The sequence below is a fragment of the Lagopus leucura genome, unplaced genomic scaffold (genome assembly GCF_019238085.1).
Source record: "Lagopus leucura isolate 7727_CA_CO unplaced genomic scaffold, USGS_WTPT01 Super-Scaffold_100002, whole genome shotgun sequence".
Classification (NCBI taxonomy): Eukaryota; Metazoa; Chordata; class Aves; order Galliformes; family Phasianidae; genus Lagopus; species Lagopus leucura.
The window spans coordinates 9,244,247-9,267,543 of record NW_024962263.1 but is presented as its reverse complement, the minus strand read 5'-3'; the positions used below and the strand labels follow the sequence as shown (position 1 = coordinate 9,267,543).

The window sequence follows — 23,297 nt, the reverse complement described above, 5'->3', positions numbered from 1 at the left end:
CAGGAAAATACTATTGTAAACATATCACACAAGTTATAATCTGGGAAAGGGTACTCGGAGTCAAACACCATACCTGATACTCCTGATGCTCTGTGGTGGGTGTTTGAGTGTTTTTTCCCCTTTCTGTGGCTTATGTTTGACTTTTTATTAGAGGGGCAGATCTATAACCCATTTAAACAGCAAGTTTTGTAGCCTGCTGCCAGTACTGGCAGTGTTCTTCCTTCCCCTTGTCCTCATAGGTCTTTCTTTACCATATGTAGTGAGGTTGTTGCCCATTGTCCTTAGCCATGAGTCTGGGGAAAAGCAGCCTTTCTGTGATGCATTATGTCCTTTCCTGCTGGCCATATGAGAAGGGACGAGGGTTTCAGCAGGTTGTTACACCCGTGAGCAAGGATGTTGTGAGTTCTAAATCGAGACTGGTTGCTTCATCCCTCCGTCTCTCCAAAACAGCTGGTGTAGACATTCTCTCACCATTAATTACATCCTCTCATGTTGTAGCTGCAAGCGAGCGGCCAGGCTGGGCATGTTGTTCTGCTGTGGACAGCCAAACATGGCATCTGAGTGGTTGGACCCTGAAAATAAGCAAGTACGCTGTTTCAGAATGCGTTCCCTGCATCGAGGCGTGGGGTCAACAGGCAGTTCTCCTTCCCCACAGTGCCCACATGAGTGACACCAACCAGTCCAACATTTCTGGGTCACTACTGGCTAACTAAGAGGCAGCAGATGCTCCATATGGCGGGTGAATTAATTCCTTGATGGTGTTGCATTGTTTGACTTGGTGCAGTGACTGAGATGCTGAGTATTACCACCTCCTTTCTGGAAGTCACAGGCTCCAGTCACCCACATCTTTCAGTCTTTGACATCCAAACTACCCAGATAACATTGTCAGAGTGCCAAAGGATCTGTTGGCCGGTAATTTGTTTCACCCTGTGGCAGCTGCTAAGGCAGCACCTTGAGGCGCGGTGTCCCGCAAAGTGCTCGGCAACAGCCATGCGGAGGTGAAAGGATTTCCAGGCGAGCTTCAAAGAGAAGGATGTGACTAAGTGTCTCAGAGGGAGCCAGGATGCTTGTCCAGCCAGATGAGGCGGCTCACACGAAAGGGCTGCCAGAGGAAAGGGAGAGGACACTGACGAAACTGAGACTGGGGGATGAAGAGGAATAGGCAATTGGGAAAGGTAGAGAGGAAAATCTCCGTGGGCCATTTCCAGCAGCCAGTAGATACATCTGCTCTCCAAGAAGGTCACCCGTGAATAAAGCAACGAACGTCAAGTGCGTAGGCCATCATTCCTGGCCCCAACACAAGCGGGACACATGGATCTCCTTGTGACTCAGCATCCTGTCTGTAAAATGGGGACTGCAGCTTACCTCATAGGGTGTTGTGAGGGTAGTCTCAGGAACACTCTTGCACTTTGATGCATCAAAGAGGAGAAGGGAAAAGAAAGCAACAAAAAGTGAGCACAACACTGAAGTGAGAAGGAATCTATGCTTCCATCACTGCCTTCCCTGAGTTTGATCATCTTCTTAATGATAGTGTAATGGTGACTTATTCATCACTGATGTATAATGCCTCAGTTACATGGGTGGGAATGATTTTTTGGGTTTAGTTTTTCTTTTCCCTGGGGCCTCAAAAATATAGTTATGTGTGTTTATATAATGTGTTGATGTTTTAAGCGATTTCTAACAGAAAACTAGAAATATTGAGCAATTAATTGAATTCAAACTATAACTAGTTGCAGTCAAATGATACAAGCTTGGGATGAGAAGTAGAATTTGCAAAGGGCACCCGAAACAGAGAAAATACAAATCCTCAGGCAAGGAGAAGGAGGGTTTCTGGTTCGCACCTGAAACTCTGTATGTGGGAGCTTACCTGAGGAGGTCTGAGGCCAGGGAGGACGACTGCAGAAAAGATGATCCCTCCTTGGTTCTCTCAGGCTCAAATAAGCTCCTGCAAAAGGAAGGGGCACCCAAATGTTTGGTTGGCCTTGGCCCTTGAGAGGAATGCCACGTTAATCTTGCTCAAATCACAAGGAGGTCTCATGGCTAAAGCACAAACCTGGGAGCAAGAAAACAACAGCTTTTAGGATCATTAGTGAACAGATTGACCTCCTGCTAGCACTTAATTTTGTCTTTGCCTTTATATACTAAAACAAAATGGAGCTAATGGTCTCCACTGCTGGAAGAGGCATGTGAGAATTATGGAAATGCCATAAAGAGTATGGAGATCCATGGGTGGAAAATGCCAAGGGAGGTCATAGCTTCAGAGTTCTTGTGGATTTAATCGGGAGAAAAATGCATGGTCATATTTCACTAGTCAAAGAAAGTAAAAAAAGAAATCTCAAAGGAACAGGCTAGAGAAGATGAACATTTATCTTTTCCAAGTACTGTATTTGAAAGGCCTTAGCTGCATAAGCTTTCCTGGCACATACCAAGGCTGTGTGTGGAGAATAAATATAATTCCTGTTTTGAAGGAACAGGTGGCAGCTTGTGGAGTCCATTTTTTTAAAGTTTTATTCACGGTTCATTTTTGTCTTTCCTTTCCCATCTGCAGTTGAGTACGACAAGGAGTTCACCCCTCACCAGCAGCACCACAAGGAGTTCAAGTTCAATTTGTCTCAGATTCCCGAGGGTGAGGCTGTCACAGCTGCTGAGTTTCGGATCTACAAGGACTGCGTTGTGGAGAGCTTTAAAAACCAAACTTTCCTTATCAGCATCTACCAAGTGCTGCAGGAACATCCAAACAGGTAGGCCATCACCTCCTGTCCTGGGGAGGGATGATGCCAGAAAGAATGCTCAGTGGGACTAAGTTTTGTGCACAAGAACAAGATGTGTCGCTGCACAGTGCTTCCCTTGTGGGAAATGGGCATACTGGATTGCAAAAAGGGCCTCAGCTGAGAAAGTCCATGGTGTGACTTTTTTGATGGCAGTACAAAGAGCAAGAATCTGGTGCGAGGCCGCAGAATTTTAAACCACAGACATTATATTCTGGCATTGCTCATGCGTACTGAAATACATGTATCCCATTTCATCTTGATACTACCCGTATCCAATCTTGACCAACTCTAGAACAAGTAAGGCAAGAGAAAGTTCAACATGCTGACCACAGGTACAAAGCCGCTCATGTGCTTTCACTGGTGATGTGATAGGCGAGGAAGAGCTGTCATGAGGGCAACATCAAGCAGCTAACTGTTATTCTGTGGGGAGTGTGGCCTTTGGGAAGGCAGAGAGAAATATTACACACATGATAGTGAAGAACGTGTTTTTAGGGATATTGTTCCCTTTGTGAGTAGGCTGGAGTGTCTTTTGGGATAACAGTACCTCAGTGCCACGTGAAGAACAGAAGCAAGTCAGATGGTCATGCACATTCCCCAGATGTTATCTGCATTGTTCATCTATGGGGAAAAAAAATAATTGTGAGTGTTAGCTTGTTGTAGATTTCACGTAGACAGACCCCATGTCTGGATTTGGAGGAAAATCTCTGCCAAGTGTCGATGGAAGTGGTAGATAATCTGTTGGTGATGGTCAGCAAAGAAGAGCACAGAGTAGGTCAGGCCTGTGTCTTTTAAAGCGAACTGATAACTTTTATGCGTTTATGACAGTATTTTAGAGTAACCTGAACAAGCAAGTAATACACTGCAAGAAAGAGAATAAATCACAGGATAGACAAACCTTACTAACTAACTTACTTACTAACTTGCTGGTGAGTGTATCATTTCTTTCATGATGAATAAACTGGTCCTCCCTCCTCCTGCTGTTTGACATGCAATTGGGACTGGAAATAGGGAGGTAGCTTCATCTAGGTCCAGACTGCCAGCAACTCACCATCCTTCTTTTCATGGGCACACTGTGAACTGCTGACCTAGAGATGAGTGTCAGTAGTTCATTACTGACCTCTGACTCATCCAGTCTCTCTTTTTCTTTCTTTTACTCCTTTATTTATTTATTTTTCCTGGTGGGAAGGAGGGATATATTTAGCTAAAGGAACTCGTGATTCAGGTGAATCTACAAGACTTGTCACACTGTCTGTGAATCAGAAGTGGCAAAATGTGGCTCATTGATTCTTGCAGCTGTGAAAAGGAGGTGACCTTCTTCACACGTTGTCCTTTCAGCCCAAAGGACCGTATCGTCTTTATATTAAATATACAAACACATGTGAAAACGTGCTTGTGTATAAATGTATACACATGTAGGAATACTTTGTACATATCTGTATATAGAAGTATATATATTAATCAACCTCTCAGTATTAAAATAAGCAGGTGGTAAAAGACAGTCAGAGTATTAGAAGCAGCTTACCCTCAGTGTTGCCTTCAGTGTAAGTTCTGACTCTGTTAGCTGCTGTTCCTGCTGGAGATTCAAACATACAGCCACACTGACATGGTGACGTGGGTAGGCTGTGGATGATAAACATTCTTGAAGACAAATAGTAAAAAATCACAGTTGTTTGCTAATATCTTGTAGTAGGGGGAAAAAAATCTCTTCTCTTTGGTTGTTTGTTTTGCCTCAGATTCTTCCAGGATGCCTAATGGAGTTTTCTTTTCTTGCTGAAAACTGTAGAAGGTTAAAAAAAAAACCTAGCACTATTTTTTGAAGGAACTTGCTAAATATTTGTAAGGCTTCTGTTGCATTTTAGTGGACATCTTATGAGCCAAAAAATAACAGCTGCCTTTGACTTAAAAAAAAATATTGTGTCACACTTCCTTTAGACTAATAGTTTGAATAACAGCCTGATATTTCCTGACATATGATGATATTTTATTGCATAAAGAAGAGTCTGTACTGATCTTGAAGTTTAACTTGTGAGCTAGCAGGTGACATATAAGGAGCTGAAGTAGCAACTTTCTTCGTCTTGTTCTGTTGGCAAATATTCCTTCTGCTTAGGAAAGTTCACCTCTGAAGGCCACAGAAAATGATGTTCAGACAGTGTTGACAGTCTCAACAGAAAGTTCAAAGGCACCATCGTAATTGTGGCTTTTATGAGGTTAACAGTTGTCTGTGACAATTATTTGTAGATACTAAAATACTTTTGGTTGCAAACAGCTCTTACCAGGGCATCTGGCATAAATGGATTTTAGCCTCCTCATAAAGGTAGTGTTCACCACTGAGGAAAAAAAGGTAAATGAAAAAAACTGTTCCATTCCTGTCAAAGAAATGAGTTTGCAAGGGTGGGAGATCTGGGAGCAAGATTCAGTATATCACCTGAGCATGGAAGTATCCCTTTGTTTTGATGAAGTTTAAGGGAGTGGCTGAGTTCAGAATTCCTTAAACAAAAAACCAAGAAGATAATCTAGGGAATAACAGCGTCAGCGTGTGACTCCAATCCAAATGTGGGCTCTGTTTAGCAGAATCACAGGGCATTGCTGGTAACTCCCTAGGGCACAGCATGTTGGCTACAAGCAAAGCAAAACCTGAGACTTAAAATCTCTATCTTCTGCTGAATTATCAAACTTATTTTTGCCAACATAGGCAAGGCTAAAAGAAAAGATTATGTGCAGCCATTTGAGACGGTCTCTTAGGTAGGGGTGTGTACAGAAAGAGTGTGGATGCTCAGAGATCAATGCTTATTGAAACAGCAGGAAACCTTCAGGGAGCAACTTGGCACTCTCCATGTTAAAAGCAATCAGAAATATGAAAGCGATACTCACGGAGTCTCCAGGCAATGAAACACACATTGTGGACAGTGTGGTCTGAGCACATTCTCTCTTCAAAAAGAAAACATTTTTAATACTGACTCACTTGTGTCAGTAATATTTTCATCTCCCCATTCCTTCCACCCTTTCGTAAGGTTAAAAAAAATAGTGCCTGGAAACTAAGCTTTTGTTTTATAACCAAACCACGGCTCGCAGCCGCATTCTGTCGTAGCACAAACTGCTGGAGATGCCAGTGGGATGTTGCAGAGAGATGAATGAAACCTTCAGGATAGGTCAGCTGTTGGTTGTGTGGGTTGGACTGCGGAGTGGAGATGAGCGTGGCAGTGCTGGGGTGGCCTCTGGTTTACTCTGAGTGGGATGGCTTTGGGGATCGAGATAGACTGTGGCCTGTTTGAAAGCTGGGATGGGATTTTTTCTTCTATTTTTTTTTTTTTCCCCTTCTGTTGGTATGTGTAGAAAGTGGGGAGATGATGCTTGTCCCTCTTGGGCTAAACACAGCCTTATTTCTGAGGTGAAGAACTGGTTTTGTGGAAGACCAGCAAAGCCCTCTGTGACTTCCAATAGCTTTTGGGATTGGATTGCTATGTAAGTGAGACCTTTGCAAGGGAAAAGAGGAAATTAGTTTGTCTCTGGAAACAGATCATTAATTTTTTCTCCTTTCTCCATGTTTCCTCACTCTCACCCAGTGAGGTGTCAGGTCAGGAGCAGGGAGGGAAGGCAGTCTGTGGCTGATCAAAGATGTTAGTCCTCAGATTGGATCATCAGTGTGTTTTCAAGTGTAAATATCCTGTTAATGCAGACCTCGCAACACTCCTCCACTGTCTAAACAACCGATCTATGAAAAACACAGAGGCCTGTGCTAGTGATCAAAGGCAGATACCATACCTTAATGGCCAGCGTTTATTAAACAGTTTCATTTGCACCTGGAATGAAATATGAGAACTTGAGAAAGATTCCTCCGATGTGATGAGACACATGTGGACATCAGGGTGCCCTCCCCAGCCACTGTCTGAAGAGCACATTCTTCTGCTGAGCACAGCTCCGGAAGGGTTAAGGCTGTCATCACTTTTTAGCTGCCTGTTACGGCAGGCAATAAAGTCTTCCTCTTTGCAACAGGATATTTATACAAATACAATCCGAGCTTCTAATCTAAAGGGCAAAATGATTTGCCGGCAGTGTTTATAGCTTAAAAAATAAATAACTGTCCTCAACTGGATTTTGGACTGGGTTGTGTAACACAGATGACAAAGCCAGCATCAATCTGTTTCAAGTTAGGGTCAGGTTTGTATACAGTGTGCATATATTTGTGTATGATAGAGCTGTTTCCATGATGCTATAGAGAAGTGTCTGTCAGCATTTCAGTTCGACTCCCACTGTGTGTATGCAATTTGTTGTGTTGTCGGGTGGTTGTTTTTAGTAGTTCAAAAGTCACAGTTATTCTGGATGAGACTTAACAGTTCCATAACCAGATGGCTTTTTCTGCTAAAACTAAAGAATGCTATGTAAGCGCCTTGTTTCTCTTACATACATTTACACTCTCCTCCATGGCTCAGAAATGCTGAGGAGTTGTACTCTTAACCTTCACTACAACTAGAATGTCCCTCTAGCATCCTTAAATCATTGTCAAGGAAATAAGAAATATGTCTCCTATCCATCTGATCTGGGCTGATTTCTTTTTTTTCACCGTTACTGTGGGTGAAATGTTCATTCCTGAGAGCTGTGAAACTCATAACCTGGATATGCTGGATGTGAGGAAACACCTTTGCATTCAAATATCAGTGCTGGCTTTGCTAGGATTTATCACGGACTTGTAGGCTGAGCTTTCCCCACTATTGGGCTGGGGGAGCCACATCCAGCAGCCAGCTCAAGGTTTCTCACCTCTTTGCCAGGTGCAGCCTTAAAACCCCTCTGCTCTTCCAGTAAGTCTACAGGAGTTAACCCCACACCCCTGCAGACTTTACCTGCAGGGTCAATTGCAGTGACACAGGACAGCCCTTTCAGCACCTGGGAGCTTTTATCAGACAAAGCAGTGGTGGGATGAGCAGTGTGAAGCCCAGCTGACCTGCCTGTCCCTTCAGATGCGTTCCTGCACTCCATTCTATGCATTTCCCTTCAAATTAGTACCCAGTTGCTGGCCTCTTGTTTAGTTCTGGAAATATCTTCATTTGCAGGCTGGAAGCATCTAATATTTTCTTTCACATTTCTAAAAACTTCTTATAGGATGGGCACATCCTTTTCCCTGGCCCAGAGGCGGCATAGCTTCTTCAAGTCAGTTAAACAGATGCTTTCTTCTTTTCCCTATAACGATAGAGATTGCCTTTGCTTTCCATGACAGCCTGTTGCAGGTGCAGGCATTTCCTTGCCTGAAGCTCTGTGCATGAATGAGCGTTGATGGATGAGATTTTCTATGGTGCTTTTAAATCTCTGGAGTAATGATTATTTAAACATACAAAGTTGTTAGGGCTTTATATAGTATCTGTTGGCAGTGCCTCATGCTGTATGAGCTTCACATATAATATGTTCTATAAATAATAACATTTTTTAAGAGTTCATGGACTTGCATCTTTTGAAAGATGGTGGATCTACAGTTTTGAAAGGGCTGTGATTTCCAGGTTTTATTCTACGTAGAGCTCCATTCGCCTCTGTAAGAAGTGTATAAGTGCAGTTATTTGTCGCTAGTTGATAAGAGCAAATAATCTTCATAGTTTGCTATGTGCAGAATCATTTTTATAGAGAGGTAGTGTCTGTTCACACTAAAGACTCGTATCCAGAGGGACTCAGAAGAAAATAGTATTTACTAAGTGTGTTAATTAAAATGTAAATCCCATGCATTTCTGTTCAAAATTCCCTTTTGAGAAACTGCTGTTAGGCAGTCTAGACTATTATGTCAACTTGCCTTTGAAGAAAAGTAAACAAAAAGGTTCAGATGAGGAAAGTTTTAGAGATTTAAAGTAATTAATGCTTTGGTAAATGGCTGTTGATGCGTAACAATCCTTTAAACACCTGGGTAATTGCAAGCTTTGAAGTTGGGCCAAAAATGTTGTTCTGAGCTCTGTAATTAAAATAAGAGACCTTTAACTTGGTCATTTTGAAGGTGAGAGTTCTGTTTATTCTCACTGTCTCCCTGGTAAAACTCCTGCCTTCTCAGGGAAAAAAGGCCAGGGAGGGTGGGAAAGTAGAAAATTTAGCTCAACATATGCGTCTTTATAGTCAGCTTTTTATAGCTTTGGTGTTTTTGGTGTAGCAAAGTTCCATGTTGTAATGTGCAGCCAAAACAGAGAAATTACTTTAATGGGAATGTTTCACTAAGTGTAGTTACTTAGATTAATCACTTGACCTGGTTACTAATTTGACTAAATTCTAATCTAATTAGTGTTCAATTAAAGAGAATTAACACCCAGAGACATTTTCTTGAAAGGTTTACACAGAGGTTTAAGTTAACAAAATATTTTTCTTACGGGGTAAAAAGCACTGAAATTAAATGCAAGCTGTTTCTCCTGTAAATGCCCTGAGTGCATGGTTGGGATGCCGGTTTTAAGAATAGTAGCTATATCTGATATTTATATCTGACAAATCATATTACTCTCCGTGGACACTGGAGCTAAATCCTGCTGTCTGAATCACACAGGCTCCATTTCTACAGTAAACTGTGTACTTTCTGTTTATTGCAGCCACTTGTGATTACTTTGTTGACCTTAGCTTCTCAGTCCTCCTCCGGTGTCTTCTGAAGGCCACGGAAAGACCTCCATTTCTTTCCTGGGACTTGAGGCAGTATCTTGGGCCCTGATCCTGGACAGAGAGATCCTAGTTTGAGTTAGACATCCTTAGCTTGCATCTTCCTCTATGGAGACCACGTTGCAGCTTGTCAGCACTTGAAGGGATTACAGGAGGGGACTGACTTTATATGGCTTTAAACTAAAAGAGAGGAAATTAGGTGAGATGATAGGAAGAAATTCTTTACACAGAGCATGGTGAGATGCTGGCACAGCTGCCCAGAGAAGCTTCCATCCCTGGAAGCTCAAGGCCAGGTTGGATGGCACTCTGAGCAACCTGAGCTGGTGGGGAGCAGCCCTGCCCATGGCACAGAGCTGGAGCTGGGTGGGCTTTAAGGTCCCTCCTAAGCCATTCTATGATTAATGTCCTGTCTTGTCTCAGGAAGGTTTTTCAGCTCATAGGCTTAGTTCCTTTTGTTTGTCTTTAATAACATATATTATGCCTACAGCACCCTCATAATGGAAGTTGTTAATTAAACTTATCCAGATGGTTAGGCAGACTGAAAATATAAGTGAGACTGTCGAACAGTGTAGTAACAGTACCCTGAGGCAGGTTTAGGCAGAGAAGATTCACCTTGTCCACTCTTAAGACTTCACCTTGGATATGGACTTGCATTTGCTTGTGTACAGCAGTCTCCAACATGGTGTCTGCATTCTTCCCAAACTATTTCCTTCTTGACCTGGCTGTAGGGGGAAATTTGTGGCATTGTTTAGTGCAGACAAGAAGCTGATGCATATACCAGTGGGGGCAGAATGTCTCCACTAGGTTTAGTTGCCATTTTCAGATGTTTTTCCTTTATCCAGCAGCATCCTTCACTTGCAGGAGACTCCTGCTTGTCTGCTGTGTGTGGGCTCCAAGTTTTGAAACTGGTAAGGTCAGAGAGTATGGACCCAGTAAGCAAAACCAAGAGAAAAAAAATGGTCCCTGCCAAAGTCAGCCTAGAGACCAGAATCAGGAATGGGAGTAAGGCTGTGCAGCACCAATAGCTCTTACACTTCCCTTCCTTCTTCTGCAAACCTAATAGGAGAGGATTGGAATAAAAATGTTCTCTGTGGTCTTTAGAAAGCAGAATTTGAGGAAAAAACAGGAGGAAAAAAAAAAAAAAAAAAAAAAGATGGGCAAATGCAGTTAGGTGGCTGCATTTCCATGTGAATGTATTAGGAGCAAGATGAGGAGTATGGGATTCACATCACTGAAGCCTGTCTTTCTGTTGGCAGCTGTGTTGCCACAAATGGCAGCAGTTGCAGGTTGTTCCCCTCTGTAAGCCATCCCTACAGGAAGGTTCCCGTGGTTTCCCACATAATTCTAGAAGCAGAGGAATGCCAAGTCACAATGTTTTGTAGCCTGGTGAGGTTCAAGTGACAAACATTAACTGAAAACAGACTTAGGCAGAAAATATGAGCATGTTACATGCTAATATCTATCTGGTATGCATGGTATCTGCAATACCTGAATCTGCATTGCTTCATCTAGCCAAGCAGGGCAAAAGCCAGCTGAATGGAGGAATTGACTAAAAAACAGTCCTGTATTTATGAACTCTTCATTTTTAGAAATTATTAACTGGATTGGAAAGACCACTTGTCCCTTTTTCTGCATTTAATGAATGAATTTAAATTTGCCCAGAGACAGTGTGAAATACTGGGCTGAAGTGGAGCATTCTCATTTGGTGGCACTGTACCTTGGTCAGACAGTTTGCTTATTATATTTTTAGAAGACACTGAGATGGGGAAGACCCAGTGGAAGGCAAATCTGTAATGCTGGAGGAAAAAAAAGGTGTGATTTGGTAGAAAGAAGAGTTACATTTAGGCATGATAATTCATTGATGTAAATACACCCTAGGAAGTGACTGGGCACTCTGCAGTTCAGCAGCATGAATATAAGGATTATAGTGAATCACAAGGCGATCATGAGTTAACAGCATGGGTTTTGTGAAAAAAGCCAAAATACTGTTCTGTGGTATGCAAGTAGAAGTACAGTCTCTGAGACACGTGAAGATTATCCCTCCACTGTGCTCTGGATCCGTTGGATCTTGATCAAAGCTGGGTCTGTAAAATAGCAATGAGAATAGTTGAGTCCAGAAAACATGACTTGCAAGGAAAGACTGGAGACTCGAGGTTGTTATGAGAAAAGATTTTTATGTCATTTTAGTTAGAAATTATAGATAAAATAGAGAACAAAACAGAAAACCTTCAAGTGAAGCATATTAGACTTCCTGGAAAGATGGTAAAGTTCTAGAGACTGGAAATCCGTGAGATCAGGTCAGGCAAATATCTCACAGGAGTGATGTGGATGTAGTTGATCCTGCTGGAAGATCAGGGGATGAATGACAATTGGTCCTTTCTGCCTTTATAGGTCTGTGATGGCCAAGTTCCTTTATAAAATGCAAGGCAATGGGAATTTGCCCAGGGAGGTTGTGGATGTTCCCTCCATGGAGGCATTCAGTGCCAGGCTGGATGGGGCTTTGAGCAACCTGGTCTAGAGGGAAGTGTCCCTGCCTATAGCAGGGGGGTGGAACTAAATGATTTTAAAGGTTCCTTCCAACCCAAACCATTCTATAATTGTGTGTTTCTGTGAATTAAGGTCTAAGCCTCCTCTTTACATTTTTGCAGAGTTGACTAATTCCATATGCTTGAGTGTTCGTGAAGGCCTATACAGGGTTTGATCTTACAGAGCTCCAAGCAGCTTTGCAGCCAGAGCTATTTGATTTGGGATAGATGCCCTGACCACTCGCTGCAGTTGGAGGAGAAGGTCAGAGTCATCCCTGAGCCCTCTTTCCATTAGAGGAGCAGTGGCAAAGACTCCTGTGGGGAAGGCTGCTGAGTCAACCACAGAGTGCGGCTACCAGTGAGGCAGAGGAAGGCCTCCACGTTGTAAAAATAGCCGCACGAGGAGCCCTAATATACTTAAGTGCTTATTTTTCCATGTGTGATGTCATGTAAACCAAGCTGCTGGGCAGTATGACATAGCAGTTGGCCAAAAATAAAATGTAACCCAATCAAAACTTCTTTTTTTCTGAAGTTAACCTTTGATGGGTGGAAGGGATAGGTACTCTGTTTTTCCAGTAAGTTATTGTTAGAAAAAAAAAATCCACAGGGGCATAGGCAAGTGGAGATGAGACTGGTGCCTGTTTCCACTTTGTGACGCTGATCCCCTGTTAAGGGCAGGAATCGTAACTCTCTTATACAGAAAAGTTATGCGTGTAATATGTATACAGGATTTCTCTGGGTCCTTCTACAGTTGATTTCATTGAGCTAAATTTTTGGGCTTGCTTGATTCTGCAGAAAAGGCATAGATATGAAAGCATTTGAAGCTGAAACCCAGGAAGGAGAGCCAGTACCAACATCCTTGGAACAACCCTCTCTAATCCATGTTTCTAAACCATAGCAAAATGTATTTATGGGCCATATGGTGGTTCATCTTGTTTCAGTTTTTGATGCTCGGCGTATTGCTTGATTTTTTTTATTTTTATTTTTGTCAATTGTGGTAGATCTGCTTTGTGGAAGTTGGGCTGAAACCACTAAAGCCCTTTCAAAAAAGTCATTGAATGCCTGGAAGTGCTGGTAATTTGACTGCTATCCTGCCAGGGCTAGAATTACTCTCTTCAGGAAGAAGAGTGGCTTATGAATCTCTTGCTGATGGAGAAACGCCCAGACCTAAGGACTGAGATTCCTTTTCCTCCAGCCTAGAAAACAGTGGAAAAAACTTTGCAATCTTGTTTCACATGCAGAAGCATGTGCATGGTGTGAAAGAACTCTGGATACAAACAGGCAGAGTTTGTGGGTTGTTTTTTAATAGCTGTAAATATTTCTTTTAATGATTTCTGCTTTTGTTTCCCCCAGCACTGTAACAGCAAAAGCTAGGGGAGAAAAACCCAGATATCACTATCTTGTCACTGCTCTTCTTTGCAGAGCCTCTGACCTGTTTCTGCTGGATACACGGGCAGTGTGGGCTTCAGAGGAGGGCTGGTTGGAGTTTGATGTCACTGCCACCAGTAACATGTGGGTGATGAATCCTCAGCATAACATGGGACTCCAGCTGAGCGTGGTGACCCGCGACGGTAGGTCATGGATCAGTTAATGCGAGTTCATCTCACAAGCCTTTTGGATGCTGTCTGGAAGTGGTGTTAATGGCGGCCAGTTTGATGTTGGGAATGAGCAACCAACCTGCCCTTGTGGGATGGTGAGGGCAGCTGAAATGATAGCATTTCACAGGAATTTGAAAGGTGGAAAAGGAGAGAAGAGTCTGCAAGGGAATATGAAATTGGGTTTTAGAGGATAAGCAGTGGGGACAGAAAAGATCTAGGTGAGCACAAGATCACAACAAAAGACAACGACGTCTTATCTCTACAGGAACAAGCCTCTAATTATATGTTTTCTTTTTATCACTTCATCTTAGAGTTTGGTATGCTTGTGGGGTCAAATGTGACCAGAACGATTGTCCACTCTATTCCCTGAGGAAATGTTAGTGCCTCCCCAAATGTGCTGAGGGCCCATTCCTGTGTTCTGACCAATACACCTTGTTTCTTTGCCCTCTGCTTTCCTCAAAGATCTCCTAAACCCTTCTCTGCTCCTTGTTTTTCACCAGCAGCAGAATAATGTCCTGAGACAATCAGGCTTTGTGTTTTATGTATCTTTCTCTATACCTATTTAAGACCTAAAATGGAGTAGAAGTACCACAGGAGTACAAAGAGCTGAGTGCCACAATGGAGCCTCTTGTCTCGGGTGGACAGGTTGCTGTTGTAAAAGTGTCAATAGGTTATAGTGGCAGAAGGGAAGCAATAGAAGAGAAACAGCATGATCAAGAAGAGAGGAAACAGTGCTTCTGGGAATGCCGCAGCTCTGGAAATAGCAATCCAACTGCACAATTTCTCTAATTCTCCTGTTCAATTTGAAGGTTTCAGTGTAAATCCTAGAGAAGCAGGCCTTATAGGGCGAGATGGCCCTTATGACAAGCAGCCTTTCATGGTGGCGTTCTTCAAAGTGAGCGAAGTCCACGTCCGGACTACGAGGTCAGCGACAAGCAGGCGCAGGCAGCAAAATCGAAACCGCTCCACTCAGGCTCAGGATGTTTCCAGGGTGTCAACTGTCACAGGTAATCATGGAAAGCCCTTTCTGGCTGGGAATTGGGGTCGCTTCTTGGGATGTTTCTTTTTGCATTGATGTACAAAGGCAAGAAAGGGGATCTGAAGTGGGATGCTGCTCTTTGGGGGTGCAGGTTGCATCTGCAGTATAACGGGAGAAGGAATCTCATGTAAGGGGTCTTACAGGAGTCCTCAAACCCGGGCTGGAATGCAGACCATCTGTGAAATCACAGACATTGAATTCAGTTTTTGCCTAGACTCACACCATGTGAAATGCCAAATTTACAAGACTCGATCTTGGTGTACACTGAGCTCTAGCATACTTCACACATGCATTTCCAGCAGGATCTTCTGTTGGTTTCCTTTGCAAAAGCTGGTAGAACAACACAAGATTTCTTTTTTTCCCCCCAAAGGGAACAGCCATGTAAATGGTGATGTATGTTTTCAGGTGTGCAAGCAGACTTGCTTGTTTGCTGTGGAAAGTTTGCACATTGCAGGTGTTGTACAACAACCTTAGGAGTGCTGTTACGTGATGGTGGGATGTATGGGAACTGCTGAATCACGGCCTCAACCTCTGATTGATCACCTGAGGTGAGCCATGAGTCAGCCAGAGGAGCATAGGTGAAGGCAATTCAGCTGTGCTGCCAGAAAGAGTGGAGCCTGGCTGCATCTCTCCTAGAGGTGGCTGCCAGTGGGGAAGGATCTCTGCTGGAGATCGCCTCTACTGGTGTTTTGTGGGTGAACCCTGGATAAGAAGGCCTTCTATTTATTTGCTTTTGTTATCATAGTCTACTTTGCCTAACTCTCTTGTTTATTTTGTGACCATAATTTCCTAATATTCTTTGATTATATGTGGGACAACTCTGAAATTCTGACAGAAACTGAGAAAGTCCTGCCGTGTGCATCTTGTCTGCTTTCCAGCTGCTCTGCCTTATATCACAGTGCTGCAGTCCTTCATTCATCATGTACCTTCTTTCCTCTCAAACATTTCAGCTCATTCCAAGCTACTTGATTAATTTGCCTATGCTGCCCCCTTCTTTTCCAATAGGATCCCTGCTTTTCCAGCACCTATAAATGACCATACCCCCAGGAAGAGAGGTGATTGCTTTTTGTCAGTGTACCTTCAGACCCAGCATGGGGAGATGAGCCAGCTTGGCCAAAACTGCAGTGAGAATTCTTTGGCTGCCTTTTCTAGCATGCTTGGGCAGTGGGCAGGCTGCACCTGTGATGGCACTGCACATGCTGACAAGGTGCAGGTATGGCTGCCAGTGGTGCTGTGCTGGAGGCTTTGTCCTCTGGGGCTGGCAGGATAGCTGGGGAAAGTGGGCTAGGAGGAGACACAGGGACCAGCATCCATCTGCCATGCCATCCTATTGCACTTTGTTGGGGTTAGTGGCTGGGTGACCTCCCTGCCCAGAATGTACTGTTTGTCCATATAGGTACTCGCTTCAGACTCAGGATAGGCTCAAGCTTCTCCTTAGCTCCATAAGCTTTGCAGTGCTAAAAACAAGTTTTGAGTCCTACTAAATCAAAAGATATAGCTCAAAGCTCCAGAGGGAAAGTATATATTGGGCCAAAGGGCCATTTTTACATTGCTGCTTTCTTTACTGTACCAGGCATCAGATTATAAAAGTATAAAAAGACAAAAAGGGAAAAAACATAGCTGGCTGTTCTGCGGTCTTAAGTGCTTTTTTGAGCTCTCGTAGCTCAAAGGCAGCTTTAATTTAAAACTTGGAATTTGGCAGTTCAGTCATCAACAAGGTATAGTTGAGCCTCTGTGGATTTAAGGCGGGGAAAGGGAGGAGAATTTGATGTTAAGATGTATGTTTGTTTGGTTTCTGTGTTTAGAAAAGAGAGACTGTGTCAGCTTATTTTCCTTTCTAAGTGTGACACTCTCAGAGTCTGTTCTCCTTAAAAAGTGGTCAATTTAATAGCTTGAGAGGCACTGGGCATCCCGAGGAGGGATGACTTCATGAACTAATGTGCATTTTTAGCATTGGTGAGAAGAAGGAAACTTCTTTTTCAGTTGAGTGGGTTCCTGTGTCCATGCTGCACTGATGCACAGCAGGCCTGGGGAAGCATTTCCCATGGGACAAAAAGCAAGATGCGGGTCCAGAGGTTACCCTGACAGTCATTTCACTCCTGGGGGTGCCCAGATGCAATAGGATGCAAGGCAGGCACAGTACCATGCATGGTCCTGACCTGCACAACTTCCTCTTTCCGTGTGTCTTGCATCTCATCATATGTTTGGTGCATGCTTGTCCTTCAGCAGGGATTGATACCATCTACCAGGCCTTGAAGGCAGTTTCTCTCCTGGAGAGTTTAGCAGCTGGCTGGAGCTGGTGCTTCTCCCTTCCCTCTCTTAGTGATCACTTGGTTTGTTGGTTGGGTTTGGTTTTTTTTTTTTGCTTCATTCCAAAAGTGATCCCCTTTTCCAAACAATGCTGTAATTTAGGTCATGGTAGTATTTAAAAAAAAAAAAAAAAAAAAAAAGCAAAATGATCTAAAAATGGAAAGAATTCCAAGTCTCACTGTTAGGAGCCCTTGAAATGTACTGCTGGATTTGGCACTGGATCTGGGGAGCCAGGGATTGTGCAAAGGCACGCTGCTGCCTGCAGGGCTGGGATCCTGCTGTGTCCCCTGTGATGTGCAGTTCTTGTCCTGCAGTCATTACCAAGCATTTAGAAGCTAAGGTTATGGCTGTGGCATAAGAATCCAAATAGTCTGTAGTTTTTTGCCAAGAACACTTATTTCCCTGAATTACAAACACGTAGTTACAACTGGAACCGACTTATATAAAGCAGAACTCAGTAACCCCCATGGCTATGAACTGCTTTGACATCGAGTCCTGCGTCAATGCATTCCTGGATCTGAGCTCTGCTCATCTGCAGGAGGAGGATGAGCAAGATAAAAGAAAAAGTGGTTTTGGTTGTTGAGGCAGAAAATCATGCATCAGCTCAGGCCCAGGACGTGGAGGCACGAGGTGGCTGGGAGGAGAGTGAAGGTGTTTCTCTGTTTCTTGTGAGGTCTGGAGGCCATTGCCCAACCATTTTTGCAGTAGGTTCAGACCATGGCCCCAGGCTCTGGGCTGGCCATGTTGTTACCAGAAGAGCTGGAGAATGTTCAACTCAAAAGGCAGCAGCCCCTGAGTGCTAAAGCGTTGTTACTCCATGGTCAGCTCCTCCATGACTGATTTTGTGTGGTTCTGTGTGGAGCCAGGAATCGAACTCAGTGATCCTTGTGGGTCCCTTCCAATTCAGGATGCTCTGTGATTCATAGAACACTCCCTTCTTGGGTCCTTCTCTTCATTGTCAGAGGCTCCAGGGTGAATAATATGAGGTGCTTCATCAAAGGGGGGGGCCCCTCAAGGCAGCACTTCCATGCAAAGATTCATACGCCGTGCAGTGCTTCTGGCAGGTTATCCTGGTGCATGTGGGAGCTCAGTGCCACTAAGGGCAGTGCAAGCAAAAACTGAAGGTAAATAAGGCATGGCCAGCTCTCCTATGTGTGCTGCCACGTGCATGTCCTCTCCAGCCTGACGTCTCCCCTTGTTCCCCCACAGCAGGCTGCTTTCATGTGAAGTGGGCTGTTGTTATCCACACGATCGGTTTACACTGGTTTCATCTGGGCTGATCACCAAAGTCAAACACCAAGGAGAAGTGGCTGGCCTTGGAGACCTCTGTCAGGGCTATCTGGGACTACAGAGGCAATTAATTACCCTGTGGAATTTGGTAAACTGGCACCTTTGGAGCAGTGAGGGTATTCTCAGGCAGCTCAATCTCAGTAAATATTTATATCTCCTTTGCCAGCACTTAACATGGGAGAGGCGGTAGGAAATCTGAGGTTGGTGCATATCTATCAGTAGGAGGAAGATCATTAGGGTCAAACTATTCCCTCTCCTCTTTAGTGATGTAAATGCCAGTGTCCAGCCTTAAGAGAAACATCTGTGCTGGCAGAGGGGTAGGCTTGCATTGTGGTGCGACCTCATTGAGGGCCATACAACAGAGAGGAGCCACCCTACTTATGCTGCTGGGACTGCCCTTACGTATAAGAAGCCTTGGGACTAATTTTAAGTGCAGAACAAGAGGTTTATGGCTGTTTTCTTTGTTGTTGCTTTTTTTTTTTTCTTTTTAGTCTTGCAGCCTCTTGCAAGTGCCAAGCTGGTGTTCCCAACCAGAAAATGCACTAAACCTACAGTGAGTCTATAGGAACTCTGTAGCAGCTCTGTGGACTCTCAGAAGTTGTGGATGTCTCTGGCACTGAGCATGGCAATGTGGGCTAAAACAGTTGAGCATGCTGGCCTGGGGCAGCTGACGCTGCTTTCCAGGGACTGGGGGTAATGTGTCATGGAGGCCAGGTTCGCTAGTTCAGTAAGCTTGAGCTCTCGATCAAAAACTCTTTTCTGACTCATAATTATGTGGCTGTAGGGCATGTGCCAAGCCCCAAACCATCAGGAATGGATCATTATGTGTGATGATGTCCACCTGGGATGGACAGTAGCTGGTGAGCAATGAAGGGTGTCAATTTGGTGACATTCAGGATTTTTTAGGGCCAGTTTCACACAGTGTGAGAACAGACTCATAGCATGTTCTGTTTGTTAAGCAGTAATTTTTTCCTCTGTTTTCTTAAACTTTTGCTCGCAGTCTTCCTTCCCACTCCTGTTTTCTCTACTTCCCTCACCTTCTTCCCTTTCCCATAGGTAATTGGGGTAACTCATATTTGGGAAATACTGTAGTTCTGCCTCCTTGGTTAGGAGTAGAATCATAGAATCATTAAGTTTGGAAAAGACCACTAAGATCACCTAGTCCAACCCGTCCCCACCATGCCCACCAACCACTTCCCTCAGTGGCACATCTAAATGTTTCTTGGGCACCTCCAGGGACAGTGACTCCACCACCTCCCTGGGCAGGCTGTTCCAGTGTCTCACCACTCCTTGTGAGAATAATTTTTCCTAATATCCAACCTGAACCTCCCCTGGTGTGACGTGAGTGCATTTCCTCTTGTCCTATCACTTTTACCTGGGAGAAGAAGCCAACTCCTACTTCATTGCAGCCCTCCCTTCAGGAAGTTGCTGGGACTGATAAGGTCTCCCTTGAGCCTCCTCTTCTCCTTAAATATTACCTACCAAATACCATGTTTCTCATAGAACAATTAAGTAGCGTTTTCAAGTACTAACCATTGACCACCGAAAGTATCTTCTCATTTTTTTTTCCCCCTCATTATGACCAGATCCTTTAGAAACATCTCATGATAGGAATTTCAAGGACCAAAAAGCTTCTTTAAAAACAAAACAAAACAAAAAAAACCCAAACAACCCAAGCGGCAAAACAAACCAACCCACACCCTGGTTACGGCTTGGTAGGTCTGGTTTGCAAATGGAAAGGTTGAACAGAAAAAGCCTGAGCTACTGGGCATGGCTGAAATAGCACATGTTTATGCTGCAGCAGCCTGAGAGCCGGCTCTGCTCACCTGGTTACGTTTGTGATTGAAGCAAAGCTATTGAAAGCCTGAAATGCAATCCCAAATGTTTAAAACCCAAACTGCTTCTAAAAACAGCTCCCTAATCTGTGGTGGTTTGGAGGCTGGGTTTGTTTTGAGGTGTGGGTCTTTTTTCAGACCTCGGTGTTAACTGTACCCAGCTGTGGTGCTGGGCTGCCCTTAATGTCAGTTGGATGTGCTTTTAGTATTATAGTTTTCTTTTGAATAAATATTTGCATTTGTAGTTCCCCAACTTAGGGTTGGTGGGGTGGGGTAAGGGGGGGGGGAGGAAAGAAAAAGAAAGGCTTATTCAGAGCCAAGGAAAAAGTCACTAAAAATATTTTTCTATCCCAGCTGCCACGTTTGTGGAAAGCTGTGCTGGGACCGTGCCCTTTCACGCAGCGTTAGGGGCACTGGGGGCTGCTTGGCCAAAACGAGGTCTCAGCATCCTCATGTGGCATCCGGCCTTGTATGGCAGCCTGCCGGGCCGCAGGCAGAGCGTGCAACAGGAGTGGAGGCCCCATTGGTAGGGAGCTGGGAAGCCAGGCCCAGGTCCTGCCTGTGGGACAAACATGTTGGTGTCCCCATCCATGCTGAAGGCTGGCTCTTTTGTTTCCTGCCACAGATGCTGTTTTCTTTGCCCTGCCGTGAGTCTTGGGCATGGCTGCTGGGCCACATGGCTCAGCTGGATCTGGGCAGCCATGGGGAAGTGAAAGGCCCCTCTGTCACAGCGTGAGTCCTCCCTTCACCATGGTCCCAGGTGCTCGTGTGTGGAGCCACCTCACTTTCCAAATATAGAGAGGAAATTCCATTCACAGACAAAAGCTGCATTTTGTAGGCATGTCTGAGCAACTTCTGCATGGTCAGAACTTCACTAAATGCTATGGCAAGGGTCAGAGCTGGGCATCCCGTGCTGCTCTGTGCAATAGTGGCAGCACAGAGCAAGCTAATGGTGAGAGCTCATCCACTCTTGTGTCATCTGCGGATCAACATGTGATGGTGGGCTGTGGGAAGTTTTGCAAAGTATGGTTAATACAGGTCTGAGAGGCACCTCTGTGCAATGTGGAGCCACCAACTGGGCAAGCTCAGGGAAAGGCACATGACTTTTGACTGCAGGACATCAGAGCTGTGCAAGGACTTCTGCTAATTGGCACAGGGCAACAAGGAACCTCCGAGGACTTGTGATGCCCACAGGAACTGTGTGGGTTGTGAGTGTACCCTGGGGAAATGTGCATATGAGCGGCACCAGAGATGTGGCACATGCTGGGGGATGGAGCAGGGATTTATTTTGAAGAAATGATTTTAGTGGAGGTGTTTTACGAGCACTGCTCATCAGGTTTTTAAGGGAGGATGAAGGAGTTCTAAGCCAGTCACTGTTACTTGGGTGCCACCATTCCCATAGGTATCTTGAAAATCTCGGTCCTGCTTTGGCTGTCCAAAGAAGAGTCTCTGCAGTGCACACATCTGTCCAGCTGTGTGCTCCAGTGATGCTCTGCCTCTTTAACTTTCTAAATTCCTGTTTTGTTCTTTTTTATCCTAACAGATTACAACAGCAGTGACTTAAAAACAGCATGCAGAAAGCATGAACTTTACGTTAGCTTCCAAGACTTGGGATGGCAGGTGTGTGATGTTTCTCACTGGATAAACTAGACATTTTGTTATGAAATGTTAGCTAAACAGTGTCATGGTAATTCCACTCAAGGTTGCCATTATGCTTTAAGATGTCCCTTGTGCCTCCCTGCTAAAACCAGCCACGGGGAAGGGCAAATAAATATTGATAGTTGTGACATTTGACAAAATCCAGAGGAAGCGTGATATTTTATGAGATACAAATATACAGCCATCCTCTGTCACTCATGGGAGTCACGACAAGGACTTGTATCTGCATACCTCTAATGATAAGGAAAAACAAATGGGTTAAGTACCAGTTTTAACAAAATCAAGTCTTTCTAGTCATCAACCCAATATTAACCTTGCCCTTATGTTAAAATCCCTAACTGGTGCCCCCAGGAGTTAGCACTGGCTGCATGGGTAGACCAAAGATTGGTTTTAGTTGCAACACTGCAAGGTTATGGGATGTCTCAGGCAAGATCTTTAGACTCTAGTGCATTAAATGTCACATTTCAGTCAATGTCCTTTTTTTAAATTCAGCACCTTTTTGTGTGCAGAGCTTGCAAAACCTTGCCCCTCCACACCCTTTGCAGTGCTTCCTTTATACAGCACTAAACCACAAATGTATTCACATTATCAGCGCTTGCCTGTGTATCAGGAGAGTGCCTGCTTTACAAAGAGCAGCTTGCTTAACCAGGAGCAAAATTACAGCTGAATGAGTATGTCAAATGTAGTTTTGGTGTGCCCAGGAATCCTTGTGTCAGCAATCGCACCACAAGCTTAGTTAAAAAGCTGTGGCAACAGTTGCTGGCTGTTTAGTTACTGCTGTGGCAAAATTCATGCTAACCCAGATGTGTGCTGACACCTGATGCCAAGGGAGAAGTGTCTCCTGATAACTGGCGATGATGACTCTTTAAAAACACCTTTCTGCACTGTTAACACAAGGACCGTTTTTTGGTTTTAATTTGCTTTTGGCTCATTTGTAGCAGCAGGAGAAAAGCTGTAATTTTCTTGGTGTTATCCCTATGGGGAAACATCACTTTTTTTTTTTCCCATGGCATTGTGTTCCTTGCTGGGAAAGCCTTGCCACCTGCAGCTCAAGGAGGCCACTCTTCCCCACATGTAGAGAATTTAGACAGATGAAACTTCCTCCAGTGGCCCTAGCTGTAGTTCAGCCAGAGGACCTAACCTGCAGGAAACATGGAGCATAAAGGCATCCAAACCACAATCCTCACAAAGTGCCACAGCAGCAGTTTTGGAAATAAAACTGTTTTCATTTGTGGCAGCGAAGCGCATAGCAATGCACCATTCTTTGGACACGAACATCAGTGTCCATGGAAAAGTCACAGCTTACAAAAAAAAAAGAAACAACAAAAACCTTCAGTGAAAACACATTTTCCCCCTGAAGAAAAAGTGGAAAATTTTCAGCTGGCCTTAATTGGGTGCAGTTGTCTCTAGAAGCTGGCAACTTTTTAATTAAAATCACGTTCCGTTTGTTTCCTAAAAAAGGACTGGATAATCGCTCCAAAGGGCTACGCAGCCAACTACTGTGATGGGGAGTGCTCCTTTCCTCTCAACGCACACATGAACGCAACCAACCACGCCATCGTACAAACTCTGGTAAGTCTCCAGAAAGACCTGTGCTAAAGCCATAGGTGAGTTTGGAAGTGAGTTACCATCGTATCAATTATGTTCTCTTTTCGACA

At 44.2% G+C, this 23,297-nt stretch overlaps 1 protein-coding gene across 1 annotated transcript in view; it reads left to right on the top strand.

The window, feature by feature from the left end:
- BMP6 (bone morphogenetic protein 6) overlaps positions 1 to 23,297 on the top strand; it is an 84,743-nt gene that overhangs the window by 60,022 nt on the left and 1,424 nt on the right. The window contains exons 2-6 of the mRNA XM_042868767.1: positions 2,549 to 2,741; positions 13,331 to 13,479; positions 14,316 to 14,513; positions 21,524 to 21,600; positions 23,101 to 23,211. Of these exons, the coding sequence (XP_042724701.1) occupies positions 2,549 to 2,741; positions 13,331 to 13,479; positions 14,316 to 14,513; positions 21,524 to 21,600; positions 23,101 to 23,211 (728 nt within the window). The remainder of the gene's footprint in view (positions 1 to 2,548; positions 2,742 to 13,330; positions 13,480 to 14,315; positions 14,514 to 21,523; positions 21,601 to 23,100; positions 23,212 to 23,297) is intronic.